Source organism: Tursiops truncatus, chromosome 4, assembly GCF_011762595.2.
Source record: "Tursiops truncatus isolate mTurTru1 chromosome 4, mTurTru1.mat.Y, whole genome shotgun sequence".
Classification (NCBI taxonomy): domain Eukaryota; kingdom Metazoa; phylum Chordata; class Mammalia; order Artiodactyla; family Delphinidae; genus Tursiops; species Tursiops truncatus.
The window spans coordinates 128,434,851-128,457,555 of record NC_047037.1 but is presented as its reverse complement, the minus strand read 5'-3'; the positions used below and the strand labels follow the sequence as shown (position 1 = coordinate 128,457,555).

Below are 22,705 nucleotides of genomic sequence, written 5' to 3'. Positions count from 1 at the left end.
GTGATTAGGCTAAGTGAAAAAAGCCAATCCTAAAATGTTGTATATTACATGATTCCATTTATATAACATTTTTAAAATGACAAAATTTTAGAAACAGAGAACAGACTAGTGGTTGCGAGGGACTGGGGGGAGGGATGGCAGTAGAGAAGTGAGTATGATTTTAGAAACGCAACACGAGGTCCATGTAATGTTGGAACTATTCAATACCTTGACTGTGGTGGTGGATACACGAAACTACATAGGTGACAAACTGTACAGAACTTAATACACACATACTCACATGCACAACACACATATACCCACACAAACGAAGAGAAGTAAAACTGGGGAGACCTGATTAAGACTGATGGATTGCAACAATGTTAGTATCCTGGTTGTGATATTATACTATAGTTTTATAAAATGTTACCACTGCCCAGTAGTCCAGTTTCCTAACATATAAACTTACCACCACTAAGGCTGACTAAGAGGCTCTCCTGACCTCTAGTACCAAGGTAATACCTGTGAGCTGTTCTGCAACCCAGATACCACCCAACCCCAAGGTATTCATTCCCCCAGCAGCCAGAAATGTGGCCTGGTGACAGCTCACAGCTCAGTCCGTCGACCCCCAAGAATTATCCTCAGTGGAAGGAAGCCGCCTTGCCCAAGGTTAGTTCCCCTCCCCAAGGTCAGCCCATATCCAATGGCTGGTCTATGTACAAGTACAAAGGCCTGGCCTCTTGCCTCAATTCAGGACCTCTCTGAAGGCCAGAGTTCACTGTGGGATCAGCTGAGACCCCGTAGCACTGCCTCTTTGCTCTCCCTCTGCCTAAACTTGCTTCCCTCACTGTTTTCCTTGGGTGGTACCTGAGAACACCCCCCAATAAACCACCTACACACAAATCTCACTCTCAGAATCTGTTCCCCAGGGAACATGACCTATGCCAGCTAGCATTCTGGTCACCCATACTGTACTTTTAGGTAATATCTTCTAAAAGAAGTTCATACTTATATAAATTTGTAAGTTCATACTTAAATAATAAAATTCCATATCAATCAAAATCTAAGCATACCTGATGGCCACATTTAAGACACAGCCAAACTGAAGAATTTTCTTCCGTTTCTTCTTCAGATTTATCTTTTACTTTATTGTCTGTCTTACAATCTTGGCAAATGTTCCATTCCACATTCACTAAAGCCTTTTTCAAATTACCTTGTTCCAATCCTTTTCTAATGTGTCTGCACATAGGTTCTATTAAAACAAATAATAAAGGAGTACGTGAGGTAAAATATGTCTTTCTTCAGTTAATCTCAAAACTTACACTTGATTTGAACTTCAAAAATGAATTTATAAACAAATTTTTAGATAACCTGAAAAGTTAAATTTTTGTTTGATATTTGATTATAAGACGATTACGTAAGAAAGGGATGTTATACAAATTTTGAAGTCCTTGGTATAACTACCGCCACCCCAAATCACTTCAATTTATTTATCACATCTATTATTCTCTTTATTTTAAAAGGTTTGTAGAGAAAGTCCCTCATTCAGTCAACAATACAACTACTGCACACCTGGCACTGTGACAGATGCCACGGAACCTAAAAAGTGACCAACTCACAGCTCTTTCTTTAAGCAGCACACATTCTGGCAGGAGAAGCAAATAAATAAATAAATGTACAAGAATCTCTGAAACATGCTATAGCAGCACGAGAAGGTTGATGTCAACGAAAGTTTCACAGGGGAGGTAATGTCTGTATAATCTTGGAAGATATTTACAGTAACAAAAACTCATATTAATTAAGCACTTAACTATGAGTGTGACACTGTGCTACATTATCTCATTTAATCCACACAACCACCCCAGAAGGAAGACTCTACTATCCCCAATGACTGATAAGAAACCTCAAAGTTAGTGCCCAAGGTCACATAACTACTTAACAGCTATGCCAGAATTTGGATTCAAGTCTTTCTTATTTCACGCTCATACTTTAAACTATGACCTCATGGAGTAAAGAACAATCTGAAAAGGCCACATCTCATGAACAAAGGGATGGCGGCGTAAAATGTAAAAGTGCATGCTGTCTCCTGAGAATGGCAGTCACGCATGTTTAAAAACGAGCAGCTGGACCTGAAACTGAAAACCCCCGCTGGGGCTAGATCACTAACAGGCTTCACAAGCCACTCTAAAGGGCTTCAGTTCTTTGAGGGCCCCTGGAGGTTTAGAAACTCATCAAGTGACACAATTAGCTTTATGTCCAATGAATGTGCACCAAGAGAATATAAATGCAAGTGAGATCATATGAAAAACTACTAAATCCAAGTAAGTCATCAAAAAAACACAGACTGGAAAAAGAAAATACTCTTTTTCAACTAGCAAATCAGGAAAAGATTTTTACAAATGATACTAACCTGTGTCAATAAAGGTTCAGAGAAATGGGCACTGTGTTACGCTGCAAGGGGGCCTGTAAATTAGTAAAACATTTCTGAAGGGCAATTTGGCAATAGATCCAAAAGAGCCTTGAACACGTTTACACCACTTAATTCAGCAATTCTAATTCTAGGATCTGTACCAAGAAGAAGATAACCAGATGTGCACAGTTTTAGCTACAAAAATGTTTACTATGACTCTATTCATAACACTGAAAAGTTAAAGATTTATCTACATTTGTAACAGTAGGGGATTACCTAAATAAATTATGAAATGTGCAACCATGGTCTTTTACATCAATGGAATAAACATCACGCCATTAAAAATGTTGTGCTATTAAATGACATGTCTATACAAAGATTAAGTTAAAATGCAAATTACAGAATAATGTACACTTTGATCCCATTTTTGCATATTAAAATAGATGTCCATTTAGGGATACAAACAGTACTTTAAAGATTTAGTTTGTGAAATATACCTAAAGATTCAGAAGAATCATCAATTGGAACAGTTTTTCCCTTTGTCCGTTTCTTTCCCATGTTGGCACTTTATGGATTACTTACTGACACAAAATAACAATCTAGAAAACAAGATAAAGTTAGCTTGACAAAAAAAAAGTATGTTTTACAGTTCTCTTGGAGACAGTAACATAACTAAACCACATAATTTTGTGTGTCTATTAAGTTACAAAAACCATTCACATGTATCATCCAGTTTTCAGTAAGAACCCTGAAGTAGGGTATTACCTCTGTTTTTCATAGCCTAGGAATCTGATTCTTAGTAAGGTTAAAAGGTTTTCAATAAATGTAAAGGTCAGGAGAGAACCTACACCTTCTTACACAGATCTTGAAAAGTCTCAGCCCCTTATATTATTAGGAATTCAACTTCTCACTAGATAAATGTGGAATGGTGGTGGCACTTTGAAACAAGATAATTTCTCGTCCTTCAAAGCCATCTTTCTTAGCTCCTGCAGGGAATGCAATTCGATTGATATTTCTCAAAGAAAATTAAAAATAATTCTGAAAACAATCTCCTAGAGGGAGTTAGAAAATTCACAAAATAATTCAAAGCCAAATATAAAAAGTGACACACGGTTCTGCATTTTTCCACACCAGGATTTCCTACGGATGTTAGCTGAAAATCGATTACATCTGCATTCTCAACCATTTACATTATATTCTTGACAAAATCAGTTTGGACTATTATGATAAATCTAGTTCATATCAAATCACCTCCTTAGTCAACAATTAAAAATTAGAAAACATGAAAAATACTGAAAGTACATACATGTCTACCTAATAGCGGTTTTGAAAAGTATATTTTACATACATTAGAATAACTTAGTGTCAAAATCACTTAACTGACTAAAATAATTATTTTACCTGGGATGCTTATTAAAATTCTGATTGCATAAATGGAAAGTAGGACCTGGGACATACGTTTTTAAAACACTTGCCAATTAATTGATACTTAGCTGTCATCGTGCTCTGGCTTAGAGTATTAGAAGTATTGCTCCTTTAGCTCTTAATGGGTTAGGGTAACTAAAGGTAATTCCAAAAGGTTTGTATGAAGAATGAGTGGCAAATTAAATAACTGTTAACCTTTTCAAAGATAATATAAAACGTAACAAAGTTTCATGTTTACAAAATAAATTAACTACTAACAAAAGAACACAACTATATGGGTATATATAAAATGAGCGTATATTTTATGTAATTTTCTCACCCCAAGATAATATTTAACATAATTTCTCTTATCTAGAATTGCAGATTTTAGGAGAAAAAAACAGCATCCAAGTTCTTGCCTCCAATCCAACTCCCTCTAATCTGTGCTGCATGCCAGTACCAGACATATCTTCCAATAATGCCATTTTCCTCATATCACCCTCTTTTTTTTTTTTTTTGCGGGGTACGCGGGCCTCTCACTGTTGTGGCCTCTCCCCTTGCGGAGCACAGGCTCCGGACGCGCAGGCTCAGTGGCCATGGCTCACGGGCCTAACCTCTCCGCGGCATGTGGGATCTTCCCAGACCGGGGCACGAACCTGTGTCCCTGTGTCCCATGCATCGGCAGGTGGACTCTCAACCACTTTGCCACCAGGGAAGCCCCATCATATCACCCTGTTGATTCAAAGTATTTAACAGTTTTTCAACCCACCCTCCTATGCTGTGCACTCATGGTCCCTTATAAATTGTTCCCACCGCTGTGGTAATCCTTACTCTCATTACTTCTCAACAAAGAACCACTAATGTTTGATCATATAGTGCTTCTGATCTTCAAAACCTTTTCATAAGTATTATCTCATTTGATTTTCACAAAACCCTTTAAATGGAGCATTTCGCTAAAGAAGGAAACTCAAGCAAAACGATGAAAGATCACAGGGTGGCAGAGATGGAACTAAAACGCCAATATTTTGGTTCCAACACAGAATCAAGCCAGTCTCTTCAGCATCCTTCACTCCAAAACACCCTGCCCCTACCTCTAAGCCTTTGATCTCCAGATAGTTCTCTCCATCTATCCAAATCTTCCCAATTTCTCCAAGATTTCCACTTCAATGGAGACTTAGGCAACCATTCTACTCTAAATGAACCACTCAACTCTACTTCCCCAGCTAGTGTGCACTATTCATCTTGTATCCTAATCAGATACATAAATGGGCTGCTTCTTAAATCTTTAACCTGGACATGTGTTATTTCCCTATCTGGAATCTAAAGTTCTAGAAGCAAGAAATGGTTTTCAGTGTTACTTCTGAATCGCCTATAGCATTTAGCATAGTGTTAGTACATAGTAGGTCAAGAAATACTTCTTGCATTGAAATAGAAAAAGATAATAGTACCTGAGGAATTAAGGATGATTATAAGGTGCAAAGGTAGGTACATAAGAATGAAGCACACAAGTTCCAGTGAAAAAGAGAAAGGTAAAGAATGAAGAAATCTGCAGTAATGAAGACAGCACTAGCAAATCTGGTTTGAGGACTGCAGTAGCCCAGACTCCAAAGTAAAACTTGAAAGACGAACTGTAATTGCTGCAGGCAGAGGACAGTAAGGGGGTTGCTTCAATGATGTGGAAAAGCTCCAATAAATTATTTTTAATTTATTTTATTTATTTTTATTTTTTGGCTGTGTTGGGTATTCATTGCTGTGTGCGGGCTTTCTCTAGTTGTGGCGAGCGGGGACTACTTTCCGTGTGGTGCGTGGGCTTCTCATTGCAGTGGCTTCTCTTGTTGCGGAGCACGGGCTCTAGGCGCGCGGGCTTCAGTAGTTATGGCACGTGGGCTCAGTAGCTGTGGCTCGCGGGCTCTAGAGCGCGGGCTCAGTAGCTGTGGTGCACCGGCTTAGTTGCTCCGCGGCATGTGGGATCTTCCCGGACCAGGGCTCGAACCCACGTCCCCTGCATTGGCAGGCGGATTCTTAACCACTGCGCCACCAGGGAAGCCCCTCCAATAAATTTTTGACAACTATAAAGGGCATCTAATGAGTCGTGAGAAGAGAGTACTGTGAGTACCATCAGCTATAATACATCAATAAATCTATACAATTTTTCAGACGAGTCTTCAGATGAGCGTTACTTTTTGCAGGACTCCACACAAAATTTAAATCAGAGCTGGTTTTGCCGGCTCTCATATTATCCAGTTCCCTTCCCTCTCCGCCCTCCCAGTCTTCCCTCGGTTCCATTAAAAATGCAAACGTCTGGAAAACTTTGCAAGACTAGAACACGGCTTTCAAGTTTTGCGTACATTTATCCTACCCTGGGAGCACTGAATTGGTTAGGTGACAGATGCTGCCTATCCTACTAACCACCACACGGACGCGGCAGCCAACTCAGCCCCAACCCATAAGGTGCCCCTAGCCGCGCGGCGCTCGCCACACCTCCCTTTCCCTTCCAACTGCTCCGCACCCACTGGGGAACCTCGGGGTCCACCGGGTCGAGGAGGGCGCCAGCACCAACAACTCATTGGTCAGCTCCTGGAACGGACAGGACACGAGGCCAATGAGAACGCGGTACCGGGCCGAGGCCAGGGAACGTGCTTAAGGACGAGGGCCTTCAAGAGGAGAACGAAGTCGGGCAGGAAATTCGGACTCCCGGCGCGCAGGAAGTCGTGCGAGCGGTGACTGCGAGGCAGTGGGAGCAGAACTCACCCACGGCGACAGCGCCCATAACTGCATCCCTTAATGGGCCCTCGGGCTGGGCAGCCTGCTCCGTCTTCCTCCGGGTGACGAATTGAGAGCGACAGAGCGGAAGCCAGCGTGACCCCTAGAAAGCAACAACTTCCGTTACGCAGCATTATGGGAAGTGGCTTTGGCCCCAGGGTCCGGCGGCACTGACGACAGTTAATCAGCGCCTGCGCGGGGCTCACACCGGAAGTCTGAACGCGGCAGCCCCTGGAAGCTTGGCTGTCAATGAGTATTTCCCGCTCGCGTGTGAGTCTGGGGTTATTGAAATACTTCTAAAGTATGGGTACCAGGTGGTGGTGGTCAGCCCTTTGGAGTCTCCTGGATAGATACCTTACTCAAACACATCGCATCTGAAGGCTGGCTAAGAGGGGACATTTAAAGTTCACGCTTTTTTCCCTAATTCTGTCCAGTCGACTTCTAAAGTTGAATATGTAAATAGTCTTGAACTAACCTTGCCGACACAGGGTAAAATTTACAAATATTTACTGTTTACTCGTTAGAAATAGGTAAGTGCCAAGCCCTCTGTAAAGTGAAATAAACATAGGCCTCATCGCCCTGGACTATAGTCTTATGCAGAAGACACAATAATTGCTAGGAAAAAAAGATGCAGGTGGCAATAGAAAAGCAGGCAAGGGATATAAACAGGTAATTCACAATAAAAGAGCATGATATGAAGAAATATTCATCCTTATTAGTAATCTGATAAAACTAGGTTAAAGTGGCATCCTAGGTACTTCCCTGGTGGCGCAGTGGCTAAGTATCCGCCTGCCAATACAGGGGACACGGGTTCGATCCCTGGTCTGGGAGGATCCCACATGCCGCGGAGCAACTAAGCCCATGAGCCACAACTACTAAGCCTGCGCTCTAGAACCTGTGAACCACAACTACTGAAGCCCGCGTACCTAGAGCCCGGGCTCCACAACAAGAGAAGCCACCGCAATGAGAAGCCCAAGCACTGAAACGAAAAGTAGCCCCTGCTCGTTGCAACTAGAGAAAGCCTGTGCGCAGCAAGAAGACCCAACACAGCCAAAATAAATAAGTAAATAAATAAATAAAAAGAAAGTGGCATCCTAATCTGTCCAATCGGCCAGAGTAACGGTGGTTAAATTTGGGGGGAAACTGGCTCTCCTGCTCTTTACTGCTATAAGTTTTCTTCATTCAGCACATAGGCTTTTTTTTTTTTTCTATCCTAAAACAGGCTTAGGGCCATTGTACCACCTGCTTCCTCTTCCTAGAATGCTGTTCCCTTTTGATCTTATTCTAATTTTGTTCACACTTTAAAAGTCACTTCCTCACAAAGAAATTGGCTGCACAATCTAGGAAACATAGCTACCCGATCACTCACATCACCTTATTTTACTTCTCTACCCAGCAATTATCACTATCTGGTATTTTTCTTTCATAGTTACCTACATTACCTCCTCCCCCAGCCTATCCCCTTGCCTCCATAGATACACAGAAACAAGGAGATATAAGCTCTTTGAGAAATGGGACATCTTTGTCTTGTTCATAGCTGTATCTCTAATACCTGGAAGTGTTTGGAACACAGTGCTTAATAAATACTGAAGAAATATAGTCATGAGAAATGCTTGTACAAGAATGTTCATAGCAGCCTTATTCATAATAGTTTAAAAACTGCAAACAGCCCACATTTCCATCAAAAGAGGAATGGAAGAACTGGTATAGTCACAGTGGACTACAGCAGTCACTGTGGTATAGTCACAGTGGAATACAACTAAGCAAAAAAAAGAAATTACTGATACACACAAAAACATGGATGAATCTTTATACTGAAAGAAGCCTTACACGAATGTACCTACTGTATAATTCCATCCATATGAAGTTTTGGAACAGACAAAACTAATTGTGGTGGGAGAAAAAATCAGAGTAGTGGTTGCCTCTTGGGTTGGGTGGGGACTGACTGGGAAGGAGCATTTAGGAACTTTCTGGGGTGCTGGTAATGTTCTATATCTCAATAGGATTTGAGTTACAAAGGTGTTTGCGTTTGTCAAAACTCAGCAAATATACATTTAAGATGTTCATTTCATTTTTACTTCAAAAGAAAAAACTGATAGGGATAGAGTAGGATAATCAAATAGCTCAGAAATCCCATTAGGGGATTGCAGATAAAGAGGGAACTTTAGGGGGCTTTGGGAGACCACAGTAAGTTAATGATCACTCAAGAATGCAGGTTTGCCTAACCACAAAACCATACAACAGAAGTATGAGGCATGCCTCAAAACAATAAAACAATGGTAGCATGAGACTCACATCCTGCCCAGTGAGCTCAGTAAGTTAATGACTCCTAGGACATGCTCTCTGCACACATAAAAAACAATAATTTATGGAAAGGTGACACTTCAAAGTGAAAGACCCTCATTGTACTGAGACCTAAAATAATTTTCCATAGTGCCATAACAGTCCCGGCTTGACCATGTAGGGACAAGAAAAACTCCCCTGCCCAACCTGGAGGAGGAGCTGATGATGGAAACATGACATCTACTCAAGAATGAGGAAGAAGGTGGTCTTTTTCCCCTCCCCACTTTTCCTTTGATTATAAAAATGTAACCCACGAAGTACTCGGGGCAGCACAACGCTCGCCTGCCCGCCTGTAAGCCTCACAAGCATCCTATTCTAATAAGTCACTTCTTATCCATCACTTTGCCTCTGGCTGAATTCTTTCTGCCCTGAGACATAAAGGAGCAGAGCTCCTGGGAGCGCCCCCCCCCAAAAAAAAAAGAAAACGCCACCTAGCAGTTTCAGTAGTACCTGACATCAATGGATATCAGTTTACAAACCTCATTTATGAGATTTCTACAATGAATATGTAACATAAAGGAAAAAGTGCATTGTGTATATTTAGTTCGTGAAGAAAAACATTTTTAATTACTCTCGTGTTGGAGTCGCGTTCAAACTGTCCTTTTATTAGCCGGGACAAGTTTCTGTGCATGCACAGGGTCCTTCCTAAGGTCGCCAAGGCCAGCATCCACGCTCAACTGTTCCTATTGCCTTGCTACTCAGCGTCCTTCAGGGACCAAGAGGATCGTTACTGCTCGGGAAGACCTTAGGAATGCAGAAAGTGGGACCCCACCACTACCTACCGAATCCCGAGCTGCATTATATACCAAGATCCCCGAAAGATTCCGCTGCAAGTTCAAATTTGAAGAGCGTTATTTTAAAGGACCATTTCCTGACTCAGGAAACTTGCCGGCTATGCTTCTCACTGACAGTGGCAGCAGCTGGGAAACGCCAATCCGGGAGAACAAAAACTCCGCAACCGAGAAGTAGTAGGCTGGGCCCAGGAATCCCACTGGTCTCTGCTCGGGCTTCCGGGAAGAGCGGGCCTACAAGTGCGCATGCGCCAGCCCCGGAGGCGTCGGTCTCGCTCTCCCAGGCTGCCGGGCCAGAGCGGTTCGTAGACTTCCGGTTGCCTAGCCCTAGAATTTTGAGGCTCCCTCCGCATGCGAATTGAGCTGTCCGTACAGCCAGGACACTCGGGGTTACAGCACCGAGGGGGTCCATGGCTCGAGGTGAGTCCCTGTCCACTGGTGCTCAGCGGGATTGGAGGGGTCCCTCGCCGCAGCGGCCCCTTCCACGTCCCGGGAAGTTGGCTACCTGGTGGCACCCCCTTCCCACGACCTTCTCACCGCTCATTGGTTAGAGCTAGCTTCGGGGTTTCATGGCCCCGCCCACCCTCCCCGCACCACCCCGCTACCCTCGCCCTTCCCCTCACCCCCGCCTCCGGCCTGGTCAGTCGTTAGGGGCGAGGGTGCCTGCGTATCTGGCTTCGGTAGTGGCCCTGGCAACTTTCTGAGACGGTTAGGACTCGGGCAGCGAGACGCGCTCCTCCCTTAAAAAAAAAAAAAAAAAACTTGGTGGGGGGGTGAAAAGGATTCCGCTCAGGAAACTCAAGGTTCATTCTGCGTTCTTACAACATTCATTAAAATCTCGAGTCAGAAACTTCTCATAAGGGTGTTTCTGGGACTGAAATCTCATCTACGAAAATAATTTGACAAATCACTTATTGTGACATCACTCGCGTAGTTGTCCACCCGTAGGTCTATTAGTCCCAAACTTTACTGGTTCCATTTCATCTTCCAGACCTCTAAACTCAATGAGGCCTCCTCCCAAATTCATTCACTCCCTGACTGAGTAAACAAACGTGCCTTTAAATAAATGTCGATTACTCCCCAAATTATATCTTCAGCCGGATCTCATAATTGTACATCTAACTGCCTGCTGGACATCTCTGCTTATAGGTGTCCTGATCGGCACTTCATTACCTAGTATGTCTAAAACCAAACTTCAGATTTCCATCATCTTCCCCATCTAAGTAAATGGCAGATCCATTCTTCCAGTTTCTTAAAGCCTTCGAGTTATTCTTACATATCACATATAATTCATCAATAATCCTATTGGTTCTATACGAAATCTATGTCCAGAACATGAACAGTTGCTTACCACCTCCATCGCCATACCTTAATCCAAGCCACTATCCCCTCTCCTCCTATCATTGTAGTGCCTACCTGGTCACCCTGCTTCCATCGTTGTTCCCCTACCCTCTTCCCAGCAGTGAGTGCGGGCCTCTTCATAAGTAAGTCAGACCCCTCCAGTGGCCTTCCATATCAGTCAGGATAAAATCCCAAATCCTAGCCATCCCTATGAGTTCCAACATGAACTGCCCCATATTTCCTTTCTAACCTTGTGTCCTTATAAAACCCTGCCCCTGGCTCATTCGGCCCCAGCCGCCTGGTGTAGCACCATCCTCTTTCATGGACTTTGGACTTGCTGTTCCTTTTGCCTGGAAAACTTTTTGCCCAGTTAAACACATGGCTTTCTTCTTCAGTGCCTTCAGGTCTCTTCCCTGCAGTCACCTTAGCAGAGAGGCTGTCCCTGACCACCCCGTGTAAAATTCAACCACCCACCCTGCAACTTGAGCCTTATCTTCTTTATCTTCTTCATAACCGTTATTCACTGGACATACATATATGTGTGGGTTTTGTTGTCATGGTCTTCTCCCACTAGATTAAATCTCTGAGAGCGGAGTTTTTTTTGTTACGTTTATCCATTGTTATAGTCTTAGTGCTTGACACACAATAGGTGCTCAGGAAACATTTGTTGGGCTTCCCTGATGGCGCAGTGGTTGAGAATCTGCCTGCTAATGCAGGGGACACGGGTTCGAACCCTGGTCTGGGAGGATCCCACATGCCGCGGAGCAACTGGGCCCGTGAGCCATGGCCACTGAGCCTGCGCGTCTGGAGCCTGTGCTCCGCAACGGGAGAGGCCACAACAGTGAGAGGCCCGTGTACCACACACACACACACACACACACACACACACAAAAATATATATATACAAAGTCTCTAGTGAGTAAAGCAAACATTATATTTAATGGAGGGAGGCATGTGCAGTTCTAACTGTGTAGAGAAGAGCAAATATCATTAGGTCTGGAAAAAATGTTTGGGGGTCAGATAGGTTGGGATACTATGCATACTAAACCCTCTTGTTAGAAATTCATGGTGCATATTGGCATCTAACAATAAAGACTCTGAGAAATCACACACAAAAAGTGTGCCATATAATTTATTGTCCTAGACTTCTCTGGTGATCCAGTGGTTAACACTCCATGCTTCCAATGCAGGAGGCACGGATTCAGTCCCTGGCTGGGGAAGTTCCACATGCAGCGAGGTGTGGCCAAAAAAAAAAAAGAGTTTATTGTACAAATGGGGTCACTTTTGTCTAGGATAAATACTAAACCAGTCAGGACAAGAAGATGACCCATGGTCACCCTAGAGAAACCTATTGAGCTTTGTGTCATTTAGCATTTCAAGAACTTATTTAAGAACACAATGCTTTATGTATTTTTTTTCCCCAGCATGGCATTGACACCCTGGTAAGGCATTTTAAGGACATGAGTTGAAAACCACTGGGATTGGGAATGATTAGGTGGTGTTGGCATTGGTTTATACTCTGATCTGTGGAGACTGCCTATAGTATACAAGGCATTATTTTCATATTTTCCTGATTCGTGTCCAGTTAATCCTAATGAAGTCAACACCCCACCACATTAATCATTCCCATAATCTTTGGTGTTTTTGACAGGACCCACTGCAGCTACTGACCTGACACCTCTGAGTAGTTTGCATTTCTTTTTAAGTGGAAGAACTTTTTTTGCTCTTTAAAAGTACCATAGAGTGAACTAGCTAAATTGTTGGCCAAATACCATTTTCTGATGTTAAAGAAATGACCCAACTATATTGGATGAAATAAAGAAGACTTGAATAAATAGACGTGTTCTTAGAGGGCTTATAATGGATCATGCAAGACACCCTTTGGGAAGTGGATCCGCTCTCAATACGCTGGCATTTTGTGATACTGTGTCTTTGAAACTAACAGCCAGATGGTGAACTGGGATAAATTCACTCTGTTACTGACCAGGGTTCTTGGCTTCCTTAATCAATAGAAATTGATAAGAGGCCAGACAAGAAATTCAGGCAGGGCTTTATTGGAACCCCTGCTGCAGCAGGAGGGAGTGAAAACAAGTAACAAGTTCCCTTGCTCACTCCGGGGGCAGGGGGAGCTGTTTCCTTATATGGGGTGAGGATAGGGGTGGGTCCAGGGGTCGGGGTGGTCTGCCTATCCCCTTGGTGGTGCTGTGTGGCTTTTTGGTCTTTTTGTATGTTGTTCATAATTTGCCCCAGTTGCGCCTGCATGTAGTCAAATTTTTAGTCCCTTATAGTTTCTTTGTATTTTTTTGCTCGAGGAGACATTTGTCCGCCTGCAGGCACTGCAGCAAAAGGTCCCAGGTCCCAGCCTGTCTCAACTCTATTGGGTAGCTGTCAGGGTTGTTAGCCAGTATGCCTTTCCCCCCATCCGCCGGGAACCTAACACACCTCCACCCCATTCTCCCAGACCACAACACTGTTGCCCAATCACCGATTATGTGACCTTTTCCCTAATAGATAGTTGGCGCCCTCTTGCTTGTTTCAGTATACTTCTATCAGACACTGCATACAATCAGTATAATGACAATGTGGAGTGTGAATTGATGGTTGATGGAGAGATTAGAGGCGGAGGCCAGGTAAGAGGAGTCATGGTTCTGGAAGGAAATAGATGCACACTCAACTTTGAAACTGAATAGGCTGTTTCATAAAGGGGCTATTTACAGAGGTGTGGCCACGTTTAAAGGAACCATGACTATCCCTTGGCTGAAAGTTCTGCTGGAGCTAAAGAAGAAGGGCTGCCTGCAGAAGCTTGGTCATAGAGGGTCACAGCCATTGTCAGAATACCACCAAAGCAAGGAAGGAGTAGTGAGGAAATACCCTAGCCTCTTTCTCCTCCCATCCTCCCACTTCCTGCCGGAGCATTGGCTGAACCCAACCACAAGGAAGGCAGAAGACTTGGGTGCTATAGGCTATAGAGGTCAGCTGTCCAGAGTCCAGGGCAGGGAAAAGAAGGGCCAAGAATGGATTTAGAGGATAATCAGAAAGTAATCAGCCCAAGAAGAAATATTCCAAACGATGTGTCCCTGAATTAGACCTTGGTAGTTGAGCTTGTGAAGAAGGGACAGGTTCCGGCCTATGCTGTTTTTCTCGTGCTTTCCTGCCTTGCACACCTGTTCTCTCTCCCCACTATGCCTCCTCCTCCCTTGTCTAAGTCTTACCCTTCCTTCAAGGCTCAACCCATATCTTGCTGCCTTCCTCAAATCTTTCCTGATGACCTATTTCATTGATTATGCTCTTATCTTAATCCTCGTGATAATACCTATACTGGTCATTAAGCACTTGGCCTTTTTACCTTCATTGTTCTATATTTTATTAGATATAAGTCCTGATCTTTGAACTAAATAGAAAGTTCCAAGAAGGAGTGAAGGATGAAGCTCTACATATAGTAGCTGCTTGATAAACCTTTACCAAAGATTAAAAGGAATTCCATGAAGACACCAGTAGCTGAAATAATGGTGTTTGATTTCACGGAGTAAATTCTCATTGAGAAGGTAAGCCATGTTTTCCTGTGCAACAGTGGGATTGAGCTCTTCTTTTCCATTCGGAAGAGTAACCCTTATTTTTTTTCTGGTGAGTTTAGAAGTACTACATGATAATCATAAAACGTCAAACAATATAGAAGCACACAAATTAAAAAGTGAAAATCCTTCTCTTCTTCCCTCTACCCACATTTAGCCAACTGTTAATAGTTTGGTGAATTCTCTTTGTGATTTTTTTTCAAGTATGTGTGATGGTATAAGAATGAATAGTAATATCATTATTTATTGATTAAGATTATTTATATTGCTCTACAATCTACTATTTTAGGTAACCATATAAAATGAACATCAGTGTTAATATCCATTTTTAATATTATCTCATAATATTCTACTGTTTGAATATACAGGCATACCTCATTTTATTGCACTTTGCAGATACTGTGATTTTTACAAATTGAAGGTTTGTGGCAACCGTTGAGCACATCTATTGGTGCCATTTTTCCAACAGCATTTGCTCACTTTGTGTCTCTCTGTCATCTTTAGATTGGTATCCAGAAATCCAAGGGTACCAACCAGAAAAAAAAAAAGAAAAATTTAAGCCCTAACAAAAACCTGCTGTATCTAATAAGGTATCAAGAAAAGTACAGTCTAGCAAGACAGAAAACATTTAAATAATAAATACTGTATACCAGGCAAATCCCACAAAAACACTGTGGCCTCTCCCCTACTAACACCAGCAAAGGGAGCCTAGATTCCATCTTCACTGAGCTGTAATAAGCACCTAATGCCCACCCCTTGTCAGAAAGGTGCCAAAAATGTCTGAGTTGGGACCCAGGACTTTCCTCCCTGCTAGGCAGTAACAAGGACTGCACTACAGTGTCAGTGTCAGCCCCATGTCAGGTCCATGTCAGACCACATGAAGAGTTTGTATGTCTGCGTGATGCAGCAATAACAAGGGACCCTCTTTTATCCCCTTCTGGGGTGTTGTCAGAGAGGTCTAGTGGAAAGTCAGAGCTCTCAACACCACCTACCATTAACAAAGCCACCCCTAACCCTGGTGTTAGTGGAGGCCACCTGGGGAGCAATAATGAGGCACTCCTATCACTCCCAACCAGGGAGGTATCCTTAGAGGTCTACAGTGGCACTAGAACTCCCATCCTCACCCAGCAGTAATGAAGAAGTCTCTCCACTCCCTGCTTACCTTAGATGTCAATAAAAGCTGAGTAGGGAACCTGGATTTCTATCACACTTGGTAGTAATGAAGCAGCACCCACCTCTTCCCCTCCTGAAGCAGTATCAGATAAAGCATGCTAAATTGGAAGATTTAAATAATATCCAGAGTCTCTTAATACCCCATATGTCCAAGTTTCAATCAAAATCGCTCATCATACCAAGGACAATGGCAATCTCAAACTAAATGAAAAAAGAAAATCAATAGATGCCAATACTAGAATGACAGAGATGGGAGAATTATCTGACAAAGATTTTAAAACCCCTATCATAAAAATTTTCAACAGGCAATTACAAACACACTTGAAGCAAATGAAAAAAATAGAGTCTCAGTAGAGAAACAGAAGACAGAAAGAAGAACTAAAAAGAAATGTTAGAAATGAAAAATATAACAACCAAAATTAAAAACACAGTAGATAGAATCAACACCAGAAGGAAAGGAGCAAAGGAAAGAATCAGCAAACTGGAAGTTACAACAAAAATTACCCAATCTGAATAACAGAGAGAAAATAGACCAAAAATAAATAGAGTTTTAGGGACATGTGAGACTATAACAAAAGATCTGACATTCATGTCATCCGAGAAGGAGAGGAGAAAGAGGACAGAACTGAAAATGTACTTGAAGAAATAATGGCTGAAAATTCCCCAAATTTGTCAAAAGGTATAAACAGATTCAAGAGACCAGATTAATGTCAAGCAAGATGAACCCAAAGAAATCCACATTAAGACACATCATAGTCAAAGTTCCGAAAACTAAAAGAAAGATATCTTGAAAGCAGCAAGAGCAAAATGAACCTTAGCTATAAGGGTAAACAATTCAAATAACAGAGCATTTTTCATCAGAAACTATGGAGACCAGAAGGAAGAGGCATAATACTGTTCAAATGCTGAAAGTAAAGAACTATCATCCCAGAATACTTATATCCAGTGAAAATATGCTTCAGGAATGAAGGAGAAATCAAGACATTCTATGATAAAGGAAAACTAAGAGAATTTGTAAGACTTACCCTAAAAGAATGGCTAAAGTAAGTTTTCTAAACAGAAAAGAAACAATAAAGGAATTATGGAGGAAATATCATGACTGAGCAAAAATATAAATGAATAAAATGGATTTTCCTTGAGTTTTCTACATCATATTTGATGGCTGAATCAAAAATTATTACACTGTTGTTCTAAATATATGTAGAAGAAAAATTTAAGATCACTATATTATTATTTTTTTAACATCTTTATTGGGGTATAATTGCTTTACAATGGTGTGTTAGTTTCTGCTTTATAACAAAGTGAATCAGTCATACATATACATATGTTCCCATATCTCCCTCTTGCGTCTCCCTCCCTCCCTAAGATCACTATATTATTAACGGAGGAAGGTAAAAGTAAAAGTGACATGAGTTTTCTGTATGTTACTGACACTGGTAAAATATGATACCAGTAGACTGTTATAGTTTGTATATACATATGTGTGTAATTATATATATATAATATTATATATATATAATTTAGAGTAACCACTAAAAAAGCTATAAAAAGAAATACATGCAAAAACATTATAGATTAACCAAAATGGAATTGCAAAATATTTTCAAAAAGGCAGGAAAAAACCCCCAAAGAAATAGAAAACAAAATGGTTGACTTAAGACATAACATATTAATATTGCATTAAATGTAAATGTCTAAATACTATAATTAAAAGATAGAGATTGCCACACACATACACACAGAGTTATCTCATCCAAAATGTCAATAGTGCCAATATTAAGAGATGCTGAACTGAGTCTAATTAAAGTCTAGACCCTAGACTTTCAACAAATTCATGTTTTCTACTGCATACACACTGCTGCTTTCCAAGGTAGCTGGTGTTGACAGTACTGAGCCTTTCTGAAGTTCTGCAGCTCCCTTCCCCACCTGACCAAGTTAACAGAGGGAAGAAAGCTGAAATCTGTCAGTTATAATTCATTCACCCCTTTCCATCTTCCAGAATTTTGTTGACAGCTTTTATCTATTATTTCCTCTCCCTTTGTCTTTAAGAATCTGTTCCTTTACTCTAGTTTAAATGGGGGAAAAATAGAGAAAGAGAAATAAATACCTGTGCTCAGCCTTCGTGTTTTATTAGAAAGCCCCACAATTTTTCTTGCAAATGAAATTAAAATCAATTTATCAAATTCTAAAAAATTTTTTTAAATCATATTTTAATTAGCAGATTGGTAACCTTTATAACCTTGGAGTGGGGAAGACTTTTCTAACAAAGATTCAAAGTCCAGAATCTGTAAAAGAAAAGGCTGGTGAGTTTGCATCCTTAAAAATAAAAACTCATGAATGGCACACACAGACACAAAACACCATAAAAAGACTATGTATTAAGAATTTTTTTAAAGGAGGGGACTGTGTAAAAATTTTAAACTTCCATGTAGCAACTTTCTGGAAGGCAACTTGGCAATATCTACCAAAATTTTTAAATGCTGTATCAACCAGCCACCTGTACAAACTGATTCTTGAATATATAGTATTCACAGTTCAACATGCAATATATATAAACTACCATTATAGAAGTATTCATAATAGAAAAAATCTGGAAGCAACCCAAGTGCCCATCAGTAGATAACAAACGCAATAAATTATGACATATCTACATGATTCAGTATGACAGTCAACCACTAGAAAGAATGAGATAAAACAATATGTGCTGACAGTGAATAGATCTGCAAAATATATTTGGGGGGAAGAGGGATAGGAAGTAAGGAAAAAAGATGTGCATATATGATCCCCGTAGATACATTTTAATTATATATTTATTTACACATACCAACATGTGTTTTCCATATATGTATAATGCCTAAAATGTTTTCTGTTTCTGAAACACCTAAAACTCTGCCTTGGATCGGGGACTTGGACAGATAGGGGAAGCAGTCACCAGCAGCAAACTGTATCTTCATTTTATAACCTTTCTCTGCCATTTAAATTTTATAATCTTGTACTTTTTTTTTAATGTTAACATGGGTTACTTGAGCTGTGGGATAATTAGCCTTTATTCTCCCTTTTTCACATTCTTCTACTTTTTAAAAAACTAACTAATATTAAGAAGGAAAAATTAACCGTCCACATAACTAACTCTCTTCCTTATTCTTTTCATTCTAATTTTCCAAGGTAACCAGTCAGAGCCTCTGTCCTTGTTATATCATTGATATGGTGTTTGACTACATAATTAGTTTACTTCAATGTAATTGCTCATTGTGGCAGCTCAAGATGCCACATCAACTATCTAGAAACAGAGGAATTTGGTGCCTGCTTATTATTAGAGTTTTATGGCTCACATTGGATTGTCCTGTTCTTTGGGTCCTTAGCATATTACATCTGAAAGTAGAATAGCCAGAAGGTATTCTGATTAACTTTCATATTTTATGAAGAAATCAAATTTTCAATAAGTTTCCATATTCAGTAAGTACCCATATTGAGTTCTCCCAAGATTGTATAATACTTGTAAATGTCTCTATTATCCTATCTTCCTAGAACCCTACAGATATCCAAAAATGATTGAGATTGAACAGGCAGAGGCCCAGCTCTCTGAGTTAGACCTGCTAGCCAGTATGTTCCCCGGTGTGAATGAGCTCATAGTGAATGACCAGCTGGCTTTAGCAGAACTAAAAGATTGTATTGAAAAGAGGACAATGGAAGGACGATCTTCAAAAGTTTACTTTACTATCACTATGAACCTGGACATATCTGAGGAAGCAGTGGTAATTCAGTTTTACTTTTGGAAGCATGTTTCATGTTTACTTTTGAAACATGTCTCAACTTAAAACAGCCCTTATGGCATTTTTTTTTCTCTCTCTTTTTTTGTTCTTTATCAGGTGATGTTTTCTCTGGCCTGTGTTCTTCCCTTTAAATACCCTGCAGTTCTGCCTGAAATTACTGTCAGGTATGTTACAGAAACTGGCCAATTCTAGAGGTCAAAACTAATCTGAGAATAAAAGCAATTCTCAAGTTTGTTTTCTGTTCCAAGAAAATTGATTTAATTTTTTAATCCCATATCTTTTCCATCAGATCAGTATTATTAAGTAGATCCCAGCAGGCACAGCTGAATACAGATCTGACCACATACCTACAAAAGAATTGTCTTGGAGATGTCTGTATATTGAATGCCACAGAGTGGGTTAGAGAACACGCTTCTGACTATGTCAGCAAAGACAACACACCTTCCCCTGTTCCAGGAAGTACAGTCCAGCCAGTTGACCTCATTCTCACAAGACTCTGGATCTACAGCCATCACATCTACAACAAATGCAAAAGAAAGAACATTCTAGAGTGGGCAAAGGAGCTTTCCCTATCTGGGTTTAGCATGCCTGGGAAACCTGGTATTGTTTGTGTGGAAGGCCCACAAAGTGCCTGTGAAGAATTCTGGTCAAGGTTGGCTTTCACAACTTTTGTATGCCTTGTCAATAATTTTAGTACTAAGCACGATACTAGAGATGTGGAAATCAGTATGTATGGGGACTCAGTCTAAAACAGCACTCACATATGATCAGCATCACTCCCTTCACCTGATACAGGGCGCAAAGAAGATGCTCTGTAGATAGATGTTAAGTCGAGCCCCTGCCCAAGATGGTGTCTACTGTTCTCTCCATGTCTATGGATCTGATTCTCCCCTCATCTTAGTGATGCTGTAAATTGTGAACCCTGTGAAACAAGGGGGTTTCTAATCTTCTCATTTCTGAGAAGTCCCTTTGGGAGGTCGAGATTCAGCAATTTCCACATTTCTAAAATGCTAATACAAGGCAGTGATAATGGCAATAAGTGAGTTTGGGGGTGGGATTATAACCAGAATCATATTTGATTAAAATAAAATCCATGTGAGATAAAAGTAGATTTCTTTACTTCTAGGAAAAGGCACTGAGAAATGTGTTTCATAACTTCTATTTTCAGTGCCTTAGAATACACAACACATTTTCAAAATTTCTACTCTGAAAATTTCTTTCAGACTCAGAAAATTAAACTGGAAGAGAATTTTAATTCGCCATCGAGAAGACATTGCTTTTGATGGTACAAATGAGGAAATGGAAAGACAAAGAAAATTTTCAGTTTTTGAAGAAAAAGTATTCAGTGTTAATGGAGCCAGAGGAAACCACATGGACTTTGGTCAACTGTATCAGTTTTTAAATGCCAAAGGATGTGGGGATGTTTTCCAGATGCTCTTTGGTGTGGAAGGACAAGGAGCAGAAGAGTAGTTGAAAGTGTTTTGCTACTGTTGGTCTTTTGACTTTCTCCCCAACTCTTTCTTGAAAGATTAAGTAATTTCCCTTTAGTCCCATTCTAAAATGTTAAGGGGGAGAAAAAGAGGAAAAGTAGTATAGCTGAAATGCATCTGTTAAAAATATTCATGATTGAATGCGGAACTGAGTTTGGTTTTTTTTGTTTGTTTGTTTGTTTTGCGGTACGCGGGCTTCTCACTGTTGTGGCCTCTCCTGTTGCGGAGCACAGGCTCCGGACGCGCAGGCTCAGCGGCCATGGCTCACGGGCCCAGCCGCTCCACGGCATGTGGGATCTTCCTGGACCAGGGCACGAACCCGTGTCCCCTGCATTGGCAGGCGGACTCTCAACCACTGCACCACCAGGGAAGCCCAGAACTGAGTTTTAAATTATAATCTTAAAATTGTTTATAGACATGTCTTGACATATAAACTACCTATTTTGAAAGAGAAGTTAATTATATTTGAGGACGATAGAGTTGGTGTTAACTTGCCACTTATTCCCAATCCCCTTCCCCTTTATCTGCCTCCACTAAGAACCTGGGAAAGCTTAATGCTCACTCTCTCCAGGCTCTCTTGCAGCTGGTGGGGCGGCCAGAGAACCTTTGGGAAAACTTTTGCTTCCCTGATTAAAATGATAGTTGCAGCTAGGGCACCTCTTCCCTCTCCTTCTGTCCGAAATACCAGAGTGATGGCTGGAGCTGCAGTAGTCCTTTCAACCACGAGGGAAGGAAGGGCCAAAAGAGCCACAGAGATGCCAGTCCTCAAGCTGTTAAACTACTGATCGGACACTAGCCGCTGCCTATCTCTAGACAGCTTATTATGAAATAAAACCAGTTTATTTATATTTCTGTGTCTGTTACTAGCAGTTAAAAGCGAGTTTGCCAAATAGATTTTTTTCAAAGCATTAGTTTTGCATCTGCCCCAGGCACTTGATACAAAGATTAGTGAAATTTTTCTTAAACGGAGTTTTCAGTTCATCTCTATTTTTGTATACTCATGCTCTGCCTCTGCTCCTTGGCTCACCTCACAGAAGGCTTTGAAGCACGAGCAGAGCTCAGACTTTTTAATAGGCCTCAACTATTCATCAAACTGGTAATTTAAAGCATTCGTTTTTGGAAAATTGGATTTTGACAAATTTTTCTCTCTGGAAGTGGCTTTCTGTAAATTTATTTTCAGCAAATTGACTTAGAGTCAAATAAACACACTATCTGGATTTTTTTTTTTTTTTTTTTTTGGCGGTACACGGGCCTCTCACTGCTGTGGCCTCTCCCGTTGCAGAGCACAGGCTCCGGACGCGCAGGCTCAGCGGCCATGGCTCACAGGCCCAGCCGCTCCGCGGCATGTGGGATCTTCCTGGACTGGGGCACGAACCCGTGTCCCCTGCATCGGCAGGCGGACTCTCAACCACTGCGCCACCAGGGAAGCCCCACTATCTGGATTTTGAGGCCCTCCATAAATCAGTTTCCAAAATGTTTATTAAATATTTACTAATTGCTAGCACTCAGCTTGGTACTGTGTGTTGGGTATTCCTTGAAAAGTCAGACTTGGATAGAGGAGTGGGCATGGGGGACATAATGCATTGTTTATCTTAGTAAAAAGTTGGAGGCAATGTACCGTGCCCATCACTAAGTGAATTAGTAAATACATTATGCTACATACTAT

At 41.2% G+C, this 22,705-nt stretch overlaps 2 protein-coding genes across 16 annotated transcripts in view; one reads left to right on the top strand and one right to left on the bottom strand.

Annotated features, from left to right (window-relative positions):
* The window catches only part of USP16 (ubiquitin specific peptidase 16), a 30,194-nt gene extending 20,368 nt beyond the window's left edge, over positions 1-9,826 (bottom strand). For 4 of the 9 annotated variants that reach the window (XM_019922455.3, XM_019922462.3, XM_073804419.1 and 1 more), the window contains exons 1-3: positions 6,545-6,654; positions 2,887-2,988; positions 1,053-1,231 (exon numbers count right to left, since the gene is read on the bottom strand). In XM_019922455.3, coding sequence (XP_019778014.1) covers positions 1,053-1,231; positions 2,887-2,947 — 240 coding nt within the window. In that variant the 5' untranslated portion in view covers positions 2,948-2,988; positions 6,545-6,654. Of the gene's footprint in view, positions 1-1,052; positions 1,232-2,389; positions 2,443-2,886; positions 2,989-6,544; positions 6,660-9,681 lie in introns of those variants that run through there. The other 5 variants (XM_019922458.3, XM_019922456.3, XM_019922460.3 and 2 more) reach the window with 5 other exon arrangements.
* A 144-nt stretch (positions 9,827-9,970) lies between these two features.
* RWDD2B (RWD domain containing 2B) lies at positions 9,971-21,187 on the top strand. Of its 7 annotated transcripts, none has more exons than XM_019922472.3 (7): positions 9,973-10,110; positions 14,402-14,576; positions 17,998-18,079; positions 19,305-19,531; positions 19,646-19,713; positions 19,839-20,201; positions 20,773-21,187. In XM_019922472.3, exons 4-7 carry the CDS (start codon positions 19,325-19,327, stop codon positions 21,017-21,019), a joined length of 885 nt encoding a protein of 294 aa, XP_019778031.2. In that variant the 5' UTR covers positions 9,973-10,110; positions 14,402-14,576; positions 17,998-18,079; positions 19,305-19,324; the 3' UTR covers positions 21,020-21,187. The 7 variants fall into 7 exon arrangements, with proteins under 7 accessions (XP_004321367.3, XP_019778031.2, XP_019778030.2 ...); XM_019922471.3 differs by having other exon boundaries at positions 17,995-18,079; XM_073804422.1 differs by having other exon boundaries at positions 16,638-18,079.
* Positions 21,188-22,705: the final 1,518 nt, after the last annotated feature.

Excerpts from the sequence above, each read along its gene's own strand:
- RWDD2B (XM_004321319.4), top strand. Across the intron at positions 19,532-19,645 it reads ACATATCTGAGGAAGCAGTG|GTGATGTTTTCTCTGGCCTG; the intron begins GTAATTCAGTTT and ends GTTCTTTATCAG. Across the intron at positions 19,714-19,838 it reads CTGCCTGAAATTACTGTCAG|ATCAGTATTATTAAGTAGAT; the intron begins GTATGTTACAGA and ends CTTTTCCATCAG.